The sequence below is a fragment of the Penicillium coprophilum genome (assembly GCF_028826855.1).
Source record: "Penicillium coprophilum strain IBT 35676 chromosome Unknown utg000004l_segment0_segment0, whole genome shotgun sequence".
NCBI lineage: Eukaryota > Fungi > Ascomycota > Eurotiomycetes > Eurotiales > Aspergillaceae > Penicillium > Penicillium coprophilum.
Genome location: NW_026622723.1, coordinates 2426008 through 2438253, shown reverse-complemented (window position 1 = coordinate 2438253; position 12246 = coordinate 2426008). Strand labels below are relative to the sequence as shown.

The following is a 12246-nucleotide window of genomic DNA, read 5'->3' as shown; positions in this document are numbered from 1 at the left end:
CCTGGGCATTTCCGAAATGCTTGAACGCTGACATGGTTCAATGCGATCATGGCTGGGATGGCCAAGGTATGTACAAAAATTGGTGTTATTATGGAGTAGCAGATCCCAGCCATGTAAAGACAGACGGTCCTATCATGGGGATAGGACGGTTCAACGCCAACAAGACAAAAAAAAATCCAAAACGAAAGATCTTAACCAGATGCAAGTATTGATACAAAATGGCAGAGGGATAAAGCAGCCTCTGGAAATGGGGTATAAACTATCCAATCACGGATGTGAAGATTGTACAAAATTGGATATAGAGATGCAACCAAAAGGGCGAAGGAAAGGGGGGGAACGAGAGATTATTCAAGTGCTTTACTGCGAGATTGAATTTCGTCTTCAGGAAGACATGCAATCCACAAGCACCGTTCGATAATGCCCTGCACGGGCTCGAACTTATATTTGGTACTGGCATCGATGAGACGGAGGAGGCTCTTAACGATTCGTGCTGCGGTACGATAGCGCTCGAAGTTGACAAGTAACCCACCGCTAGTGCTGTTAACTTGCGCGGGTTTCTGTGCATTGTAAGTGAGATCGTGGACGTATAGGCCTGGAAACAAGAAAAGAAAATCAGCAAACAAGACCTAGCGCGATGTTCAAGTAAATGATTTTGAAACTTACCGATGAATGGAATGCAGCCTTCTTGCAAGCTGGCCGTCTCCATCTCGACACGCAAATCATGAAAATTGCGCACCGGCTGTATAAGACACTCCATATCCTTAAACAGCCGCTTATCTTCAATTGAAATCAACTGCCATGTACTCTGCAGTCGGGAGCAATCAGACGAAGACAAAGCAATGGCGATTTGAAGCATTGTGGCGTAATTGCAGATGCGGCGTGCATGCGCAGCTGTATGTATGTACTTGACAATTGTGCGGGCCCGCTCGTTGATGTCACGGGTCAAAACAATCTCGGACAAGATCCATTTGACCATAAGGTTGAAACGGCCGACGACCAAATCGATACCCTTGCGTTCCTCGTACGTCAAGAACTGGACCCAGTTTGTGACCAATGGGCAGGCACTGCTCCATTTCATCTCGACCAGATCTCGCCAGTCGACCTCGCTCAGAGCGGCCATTTCGATTAATGTCAGTTGGTGTGCAAGGACCTGGGATTCACATGCTAGAATGAAGGGTACATGGTCGGGTAAAAGGTTGATGATGGGGTCCTGCTCTGTACGATTGTTTTCTGAGTTGAATAACACGTCACTCGAAACCTGTTGTATGTTTAGAGGACGCGAAGCAGATATGCCCGTTTCCTTGTGTCGCGGGGATGTGTCCGGCGTAAGGGGCTGGGCCTGGAACAAGACTGTGTTCAACGGCGAAGGATGGGAAGTGAAAGAGCCCGGGTGTTGGATGGTCATCGGCGGGGAGGGAGGTTGCGCCAGAGGATGAGGCGCGATCTCCACAGTTGATGAATTGAGGCTGTGGGTGTCAGTCGAAATTCTTGCATCCATGGCTTCATGCGGATGAATGAGGTCGAGCGACATTTCTGAAGACAAAGCTGAGAAGCGCTTCGGGGTAAGCTGGCCAGCATCATGAGTAGCTGAGGTCGGGATGGTTGCGCCACGAGGAATGCGACGCATGCTGTCGGTTTCATGCACAATTTGAATTGAGGGGTGTGACGAGGCAGGTTCAGAAGTTTCATGGCTTGAAAAGAGGGTGAGCGGAGCACCCTGCGAGTCCTGTCGGAATGGTTGGCTTGTAGGCTGGCATTTCATGGATTCGTCAGTCAATCCTCTTTCAAGGAGTGGAATAGAGTTGTAAGACTCCTCGGACTCGGTAACAGAATCAGAATAGGGTCTAGGTGGCGCCAATCGCCCGCCAACTGTGGAATACGCGGATTTGTCCGTCTGTCGCCTGCGAGAGAGAACCTCCCACGTAGGCTTGGCCGTTTCGAGGTCATGAACAAGCAAAGGCTGTTCTCGGTGAGAGTGAGTCTCTTCTGCTTGTGCGGACGAAGAATCCCGATTGGCTCTGGGTGGTCCATCCCACTTTCCCTCCAGCTTCAACAGTGTTGACTCAATACCACCGTCGTCGTCATCAGGAATCTGTGCAAACTTCGCAATAACTGACTCAAAGGAACGTCTATTTTGCTGGGAAGTGCGCGGCTGGATAAGTGAGTACCGGGGATTCGGAGGGATCAACGTTGAAGGAGGTCTTGAAGCACCGCCATCAGAGGGGGCCGTTTCGTCCACGACTGAGCTATCCCAAGACGCAAACGAGTCACGGTAGGAAGGAGGCTCGATCTCACCTCCACTCTGCATTTGACGTAAGTTTCCACCTCGGCGCCTGCGAAGAACCGGTCCCGGCTGTTTTTTGTTCTGATCTCGAAGCACATTGGAGTCAATAGTTGATTTAGCCGTCTCACTGTTCATCGAATACCGCTGTCTTGAGATTCCGCTTTGGAAGGATGCATACTTTCTCAATCGGAGGGATAGAGAATTCTTCTTTTTGATAGACATCGATCCACGTTCGACCGATGACGATCTCTGCGGCGTGACAGGGCGAAGGGGATAGAATACGTTTGATTGAGCAGCTGATTCTGATTCGTCGGCATTGTAACAGACTGGCCGAAGAAACTCTCCTTCCACGGGTATCGATTGCGTTGAGGCGTCATCGGGCACCTCATGTTCTGATATTTCATAATTGTAATCATCGACAGTTGGCATTGATTCGTGTGCTGCCGCCCCTGATCCGAAGGGCATTTCGAAACCAGTATCATCGACAATGATGATCGATTCGCTTCCCATGGTGATACCGCTCCTGAGTTTGAGGTCGGAATTAGGATTTTGCATCGGCAAAAGATCAGAATTGCTGGATACAAGCTCCTGTAGGGCCCCTTGATGACAGTCAGACGCAGCTGGTGGCTGAGTTTGGTCTTTCATTCCTCCCTGGCTCATAGCCAAGCGGTATTGTTTGAGGACCTCATCACACAGTACATCAATCCGACCTGGATATTTGGGAACAGCAGCCATTTTCCTCTCCCGGTAGAACTCAGAGCCAAAAGCCAGTCCAGTTGGCATTGCAGATGTCTTCCCGCGAGAAGGCAATGAGATGGCCTCGGGGGCATTCGCGATGCGAGCGGAGACACTTTGTCCACCATTCCTCGTGTGCAATGCTCGTTTGATTGAGCCAATGATCGTTCTCATACCTGAATTAGGTGACGACTTGGGGACGTCGGGCGTACTCCGACGATCCGGATTCGGGTTCTTCAACGGCGGAGGAAGGGGTGGCGATTCCGGTGCCATCATAGTCATGTACGACTCTGCAGGGGGGTACATCTCTCCGCGTATTAAACTAGCCGTACCGAGTATATCTTGTGGTGCGTATCCTGTTTCGGGCTCCATCGCAAACATCGGAAGTCGATCATCTCGCACCGAATCCGAAAAGCTTCCGCTTCTTTTATGGCTATGGCCGTGATATGGGTGCCGCGAGACCTTGGGAGATACGGGTGATCTAGGTGGCTCATGAGTCCCGGGCTGAGACTTGGATTTTGGCATGCCCAATACCACAGGGCGGGGCGCCTTGCTTTTTGAGGCAGACATGGATAAGCGCTTGGGTGATTTAGGTGGTAATGAACATGAAAGCGCCATCAAGCTTTGCTCACTTTTGGCGGAAAATGGAACGCTTTGTGTAGTTGCTGCAGAATCATTTCGATCATGTCGTACAGGGAAAGGGAGACTTTCGCGAAAGGTGGTGTCTGCACGGGGCGTCATACCATGAATAGGCACAGTTCGCTGCAGTTCCTCGGCTTTGGATAGCTCAGTCTGGGTATCTCCAGGTATAATTGGAATTTCTGGGTCGTTATAGGCGCGGGACAAGTCTGTGGAAGACCAATAAGCCGAACACTTGCCATTCCAGCAACGCTTCAAGTCAATGAGAATCTTCCGATCACTCGTGCCACCATTTTGTCGAGACCTGACCTCTGAGTATAGCTTATTGATAGTATCGCAGAAGTGGGTCCGGAGCTCGTAATTCGTAGCAAAGTCATCAATGAAGTAATTGAGAATCCAATGTCGCAAAGCCGCAAATGTGCGGATCCTGATAACACGTCCATCATCTTGTAACCGATTGATTGCCCACTTTAAGCGCGCAAGAAGAAGAGCCAAAAGGTGTGTTGTGGACAGGTATGAACGGAAGGTAAGGAAGAAGTCTGATACTAGTTCGTAGTCCATGAATGATTCGGAGGAGATTTGGGCAACAATTCGGGCAGGCGTGGCAGCACTGATATCCTTTGTCCCAGTGATGTATCGGACAACAGACCCGTCATCCATATCATACACCAGTGCTTCATAGATAGATGGCTCAACCGGCTCCTTCAATTCATAGACCATAGAATTCCTTGGAATTGGTGACGCTCGACTCATATCCATAGCCGCCGCGGTGCCCGAGAACATTGAAATTGCAAAGGATGGCCTGTGTCGCGAGAAAGAGTCTCGGGGATATGGACTATGAAGTCCCGGCAGAGTGTCTGCCATGCCTCCAAGTAGTGTTGAATTTCGAAAGTTGTCCGACATCGAGGTTCGCGTGTAGACAGAACTCTGCATAATTGCACTGCCTTCGGCGTTGAATCGCGGGGACCCGAGCCGATAACGCGGAATAGGAACCTCCAAGGCTGGTGTCGAATTGTCATGTGCAGACTTGGGCCGATCTTCAGATCTATCGATCACGATCCGCAGCTCTCCACGCTTCCCAGCACCGGCTATCGATTGCTGCTCCGATATTGTCGAGAACGAGATGGGTCTCGTGCGGTGCTGGCTGGAGAGTTCGGGGGAGCAGGCACGGAGGGGACAGACTCGGGATCTTCGGGTTGCTCGCGTGGACGTAACTCAGAGAGCTGCGAGCTCGACCACCTGGATGGATCTGGATCCTCGCGGGCATGTGCATGAGGCTGCGGCTGAAGAAGACTGGATTTTGCGGTATCGACTGGAGAGAAGGATGTAGGCTGTGGGCTTTTTCGGGGCGGATTGGCAATCGGCCTAAGTTATTGAAATAGGTCTACTATCAGCAGGCTGCACAGTATGTGACACAGCAAGAATCATGAGTGTACCTGAGAAATATTTTGCCATTTTGCCCAACACTTCTTACAGTGAAATGACCGGCCTTCCTCCCGGGTGATCGCGCCTCTAGCGGTCCACGATGTGTTTGGGACCGCTGTAAGTTGTTCTGCCGTAGGAGCTCATGGCTATCCTTGGTGTTTATCCCAGTTGCTCTCTCGCGTGTTGCCTTCAATTCTAGGTTCCGCTTGATATTGCCGCTCTGGGCTACGGTGTTGGCACGGCGAAGATTCGAAATTGTAGGCCCACTAGACATTCGGTTTGAGGCTGACAGTTCATTGATTTGGACTTGCGGGCCCAAAAAGGCATCCTTGAACTCATGTGGAAAGGGCTCCATGACGCGAAAGCTATAGGAACACCCGTCGCGACGGGGCCCTTGAACAAAAGCATATAAAATCCTAGGTAAGAAAAGAAAAGACAGCTGTTGTGGAGATGACCCGACGCGGCGGGAACGGAAGAACAGGAACTGGGAACGCTGGGTCCAATGTGTTTGGGAAATTTCCCCCTTTTACCGCTTTTCCTTATGGTATGTAATCCGTCGTTTTTATTTAGATTAAATCGCAAGTTGCTACCAAGAACGGAGTACGGAGTACTCCGTACAATATATCCCTTCAACATTCTACCTGGAGATGATAGGTCACCGGAAAGACTCCCGGAAAGAATTCTTTACAAAAAGTACACGTAAAAAGTACCAAAATCGGGCAGGATTTGACTAAATCCACCATCGTTTGGCGCATCTCCACATATGGAGTGTGCGAAACTGGGAATATCTCAAGAATTTGGACAAAGACGTGAAGATATCTTATGTTGTACTACGGAGTACTTTGTTTCTCACCGGGATTTATCTAATATGTCTCGTTTCTCATTCATTCGTGACATTGGGAAGTAATTTACCCATTGGCTGCCCTACTTTATGTCTGTACTAGCGCACATGACTCGGAGATCTGAGGTCTCGGGAAATTAGGGAGATCAGGAAAATTGGCAACTTTTTGGGTCTGTTTCTATCCAGCTCATGGATCTATGATTGAATCAGCTAGTCTGTATGGAGTGTTCAATGTCCAGTCTCCAATACGGACGGGAGACTCCGTAGTCCATTATGTACTATTCCGCATAAGACGTCAATTATCTTGCACTTTGCCGGTGAGACGAGACGTCACATGTCAAATGTCGATCAAGCTGAGATCCATAAGAATTGACATATCCACATTAAAACGGCCCCAAAAACCACCTAACTCCAAAGAGGTAAGGATCTAGGGGACTAGATCTGTTAGCTGACTCTCTACGGTCTTGTCTTTCCCCTACGCCTCTCTCTTTTTAAAATTCCGCCTGCCGACACCCTTTTTTTCTCTTTCTTATCCCAAGGCTCCCGCTTGTTGTGGATGCTCTGGAGATCAGCAACTGTACGGTCTGGGCATCTTGGCTGACGATGTCCTCCACTCGAGCATCGTTAGGACCCATTATGTCAGCGATGGATTAGACATCACTGTCAGCGAACTGCTTTGCAAGTTTAGACAAACATCGCTAGTAATATATGTTGAAGCATTCCTCATCTTCGGGAAGCATGCTCAGATTTTGGGGTGTGATGCTCATATCCCAGCGGCAGGCGGGGGTTTCAAATCACACGAAGAACTCGCCAGAGGTCATCACACTCATGGTGACTTAATAAGAATGGACGTGTCAGAGTGTCATGAATATGAAGATGTAAGTCCTCGAGAAAGTGACGGTGGATGGTGGATGTGCAGCGAGGGGCGGTTGTGAAAGTGAGGAAATGGCAGCAATCTCCGTTCAAGTACTGGGCGAGATGCAATGCGGCCGAGACACAGCTAAACACTTGTGACCAAGTCAGAATACTGGAATTATCCAAAGCTCATGGAATCAACTGCTATTGACGGTGAACTAATCAAAACTACCAAAGTTTGCAAGTTGGCTTCCTATCTGGGCAACTAAAGGCATTCTTGAACTCTCTAGAATTGGCCATAGTTTCCTGCGAGAGTGGTTAGCAAGGGCAAACACAGGAATGCATTAATGAAACTCACGATAATTCGCGCTGATTTAGGTGCATGGGGGTCGTTATAGATCGCCTGTTCAGCCGCCTCCTTGGTAGTCTTCCCACACCACCAATTACCATAAGATATAAAGAACAGCTGCTCTTTCGTGAATGCATCCAATCCCGGGATGTGAGGCTCAGGCTTTGCCTCATCGTGCTTCTTCCATGCGTGATACGCTGCTGTCAGACCTCCAGCGTCGGCAATATTCTCACCTAATGTCAGTCGTCCGTTCACGTGGAGGACCTTGTCCTCGGGACCAGTCACGGTAAACTTGGAATACTGATCAATAAAGCATTGAGCACGCTCTTCAAACGCCTCGACGGTCTTATCGTCCCACCAGTTTGTATAATTTCCACTCTGGTCGTAGTGTCGACCGGTAGAATCGAAAGCTATACCAGTTAGAAATTGGACAATAGTTTTGCAGGGAACTAAACATACCATGTGAAAGTTCATGGCCACTGACGGCTCCAAATGCGCCATATGCCAGATACAATGGCGCGGAAGGCCCGTAAAACGCTGGCGGCTGCATGATGCCGGCAGGGAAGACGATCTCATTACCAGGCGGGTTGTAATAGGCGTTGACAGTCGGTGCGCTCATGTCCCATTCGTCGCGGTTGGTGGGCTTGCCGAGCTTAGACCATTCGTTGCGAAGTTGGAAGCGTGCCACAGCCACCTCATTCTCAAAGAAAGTGTCTTTGGATAATTCCAGGTCCCGATAGAAGTTGTTTACATCCTCGGGGTCCAAAACATTGGGACTCTTTGTGGGAAATCCAATTTTCTGGACAATGTTTCCCACCTTCTCAATACCCAGCTTTCGCACATCCGGGGACATCCAGCTGGTTTGATCCAGGGTGAAAATAAAGCGCTCCTTGATATCGGACACAATCTGATCGCCAAGTTTCTTCGAGTCCTCAGAGAACGCATCGAGCACATAGAAACGGCTGAGACTCCATCCAAGGCCTCCATCCAGACGCCCAAGGCATTTACGCCATCTCTCCTGTTTGGCCTGTGGTTCTTTTCCAGCGAGTTCATTTTTGAATCGCCGAAGGGGTTCGATGGTGGCATCCTCAATAACGTCCGCAAACGCTTGGATAAGCTTCCACTGCAAGAAGAGCAGAATGGTCTCTCTGGGTGTCTCTTTCAAAAGAAGAGACAGTGCCTTCATATAGGGAGGCGAGCCAACAATAAGACGATCACCCTTGTAGTCATGGGGCGCCAAAGAGGAAATAATATCAGAAAAAGATATCTCAGGTACCAGTGCCTCGGTTTCCTTGATGCTAAGGGGGTTGTAGTATTTGGTGACATCTTCTTGAGTTTGGGTATCCGGAGTTACATCCGCAAGCTTCTTTTCAAAGGCTACAACATCCTCGGCAGTTTCGTCGAATCCATCTCCAGCAAGTCCCCGAACAACTTGCTTCAGAACAGTCGTATAGTCAGCCACAGTTTTTGTGTTATTATAGTACTCTCTCGCGGGAAGTCCGATTTCGCGAGGCGGCGAGATCATGATAACGACATTATCAGGGTCTCGATCGTCGGCCTAGAAGGAGTTATTAATGGCTCTCACAAAGTATAGGTCGCATAAACTTACAGTGACACCAGAAGAAGCCAGAGCCTCGACACCAGCGTTCGCCAGATACAACAAAGCACTGGTGAGTGAAGCTTGCGCTCCTTTTACGAGACCTGGATTCGCAGGGTAGATAGTCTTCAGTTCATCCAGAATATTAGTCAAAGGCTTGCTGCCCCGTTTGCTGACTGTAGCCTCGTCCGAGCAAGCATCGTACGCAGCTTTGAGTTTCTTAAAATTGTCAGCATCAGATGACTGCGGCGGTTCCGTTCGCTCCAAGATATGACGAAGTTTAGTCTGGGCGTTCTCCTGCATGATTGTGCCCGCAAATATCGACCCCTGGTCAGGCCGCATGTCATGGCGCTCTCGCCATCCACCGCAGACATATTGGTCAAAATCAGTGCAAGGATCTATGTCCTCATACTTGGGATGCAGATTGTAGAGTATTTCGGATGCAGCATGAATGCATTCTTGCGACTGGCAAAGCGGTGGAGCGTCGGGGTACGGGGACGGATCCTCAGTAGACGGAGAGCCTAATCATAGAATTGGTCATGTCAGCGACGCATTTTATTAGGGAGAAGTTATTCATACCATGAGGGAAACCTAGATAGTAGGTAGCAAGACCTGTGATCACGAAGACACATAGCCCTCGTCTCAGTGTTCTCGCCCAACAAGGGCGGGTTCTTTGTTTGTTGTGACAGGTGTGGCTGGAAACAACGCCATTGTCCTCGGAATCGTCGACTTCGTTTACAGCCAGAAGCGGGCCTTTGTCGGACTCCATACTGTGCAACGAGCAATTGAGGTCACGTTTTCTATGGTCACTGAGCTGTTAGAGCCTTGTAGCTGTACACGACACGCTCATGAAGACATACCTGAATTCTGGTGTTGGAGATACTATAAAGAAGGCGCGTGATGGAGAACCATGAACTAAATGAGTCTGGATTACTCTTTAGGCAACAAGGAGAAGCTGGGGTTGAAATGGCGTCACACTCCAGGCCGTGACGAACTCTTGGCGGAGCTTGCCCCTTCCAAGTGGATCCCTCTCACCAATGATGTCTCGGTTGGTTGCATTCTCGAGCTCACTTGGACAGGTCCAGGAACGGGGTATTAACCTGCATTTCAGGGCTGTATTTGGTGGGAATCCTTGCTCTAGAACCTGTTATATTCTTCAAGTAGTGGGATCCTCTGTTACTACTTCGGGAGAACAAAGCCCTGGGAATAGGCGATTCTTATCAAGTGTCCTTCTAGATAGAGTCAAACAATAGACTTCACTTAATATAATACACTACGTTTTGAAAGCAATGGATATGGATGCATCTATATTGGCTCGGGATAGAGGTTCTCTTCGAAGGCCCTCAAACATGTTAACTTCGAGGGGGCCAAGTTCTCGAGAGCCCTGGAGGGCGGGGAGTCTGACATGAGATGACGCATGTGCACGAAAGGTGAAATATGGGGGAGGACAGAACTTGTTCTAACAGAGCCAAAGAATTACTAGTTTGTTATTTCGCGGCATCAAGGCAAGAACACTATAGAAATTCCTCTCCTAATGACTCAAGGACCTAGTGGCTACTGCAGACAGTCCTATCAGGCAAATGGCAATTGATTGCCATACTCACGATTAACCCTGGCCAAATATGAAATCGATAGCCTTGAATGGGACTGAGCTCATGGCAATTTACGGGCTATCATTTGAAAACGTGGACGAATTCCACAGGTCATAGGATGAAAATGCTCTAGATCAATGGAACCCATCAATAGTCTTCGATAAATGGTCTGCATCTATCATGAGTCGTCCATGAGCAATGTTATATAAGCCAGGTCTTCCGCAGAGAAGATCCCTGTTCAGGTGGAATATCTGCCAATCACAACACTGCTAGAGATTACAGTCTGGCCAAAGGCCCATATGCATTTACAATTGCTAGACTTGCCGGGCTGATTTCAGTGATGGATCTACAGCCTGTGAGCTGCATACATCGCTTGAAATCATCGAATAGGATCTTGAGCATTAGCTCGACTCCCTGCTGACCGTCATACTACAAAGGAAGTCAGTATACCCGCCTCTTTCAGGATCCTTGATGTAACGGGCAGCACTGACCGCGAGTCCCCAAAGTGCAGGACGGCCAACCCAGCAGCATTCAGCACCGAGAGCCAAAGCTTTGAAAATGTCCACCCCCGATCGGATTCCGCCATCAACATGAATCTTGATCCGCCCCCGCCCAGCCTTGGCACAAGCAGGAAGCGCATCAATTGTGGCCGGTGTCTCATCCAACTGCCGACCACCATGATTGCTAATGATGATTCCATCGCAGCCATATTCGATAGCAGTCTCAACATCTTCCGGGGTGAGAACGCCTTTAATCCAAATCTCCATCTTCGTGACACTACGTAGCCACGGGATCTCCGTGGCCCAGGAATGAGAATCCGAGTTTGTCGAGCTAAACCCATCATCGTGAGATTGTTGCTGAATCTCGGCAGACGTTCTTTCATACATAGGATACCCCAAGCCAACGGGGGGCATGAACCCATTCCGCCATTCATTCCAGCGCACCCCAAGTACGGGACTATCCGCCGTCAGAAATATAGCCTTGCAGCCCGCAGCCTCAGCTCGACGAACGATTCGTTCTTGTTTAGCTTTGTCATTCATCGCGTAGAGCTGCATCACATGGTGAATTGGTGCCACTTCTTTCCCGGCGACGGTGATCTCTTCGACCGAGTGATTAGCATAAGAGGAGACACCCATGTTGACGCCCATTTTGGCACAGGCTCTACTTGTGGCCAGCTCGCCTTCTGGGTGGGCCATAACCTGCATTCCAGTTGGTGAGACACAGAGCGGAAATGTGATATCTCGGTCGAAGAGGGAAACCCCAGTATCGACACGTGAGACATCTCTCAGAACTCTTGGTAGGAGACGGTACTTTCTGTATGCAGCACAATTGTCGTGAAGTGTGACTTGATTTGTTGCACCGGAGTTGAAAAAATCTATCTATATGCGTTAAAAGAAAAGTATTCCGTGCAACATGAGAGTTCACACATACCTCTTGCGGAGACGGATAGCGAGTTAGAAGCCGCCTCCTCCAGGTCAGCTATTGATAATATTTTATTTGCCATTTCAGGAGAAATAAAGGAACATATAATGAGAGATATGTGAAGAACATCACATCTTGATGTAGTCGATGTGAGGGGTAAAATGTGGGGGATTTTTCGATCTATATAGGTTTACCGCTTGTTGCCTCTGAAAATGAACAGTCCATCCCATATATTCTATTATTCTAGCAAAGATCATGATATATTAGTTGGGTGATTACTGACATAGGAAAGAGTACACCGTACCAATCTTCATGTCCGGCCGTACGAAATGCCCGGCATGACAGACATGTTTTGATGTGAAGCCCCGACATTTTATTGGATTACTATTGAGTATGTGTAGGATATTAGAAGGAGCTTGCATGATAGCGTTGTTAGATCCCTGGAAACTGGGTCGTTCACTTGAATATTCTTTTCTTTAGGAATGAATCGAGGTATTTTGGCCTAAG

At 48.9% G+C, this 12246-nt stretch overlaps 2 protein-coding genes across 2 annotated transcripts; both read right to left on the bottom strand.

The window, feature by feature from the left end:
* Nucleotides 1-344: 344 nt before the first annotated feature.
* N7500_005345 (mitotic regulator LTE1) lies at nucleotides 345-5438 on the bottom strand (the record flags this gene model as incomplete). Its single annotated transcript, XM_056676490.1, has 4 exons — nucleotides 345-592; nucleotides 664-4802; nucleotides 4841-5023; nucleotides 5095-5438. 4 exons carry the CDS (start codon nucleotides 5436-5438, stop codon nucleotides 345-347), a joined length of 4914 nt encoding a protein of 1637 aa, XP_056531490.1.
* Nucleotides 5439-7007: 1569 nt separating this feature from the next.
* On the bottom strand, nucleotides 7008-11821 carry N7500_005344 (uncharacterized protein; the record flags this gene model as incomplete). The annotated part of the gene is made up of 8 exons (XM_056676489.1): nucleotides 7008-7085; nucleotides 7138-7538; nucleotides 7588-8686; nucleotides 8738-9246; nucleotides 9305-9525; nucleotides 10598-10746; nucleotides 10809-11692; nucleotides 11749-11821. 8 exons carry the CDS (start codon nucleotides 11819-11821, stop codon nucleotides 7008-7010), a joined length of 3414 nt encoding a protein of 1137 aa, XP_056531489.1.
* Nucleotides 11822-12246: the final 425 nt, after the last annotated feature.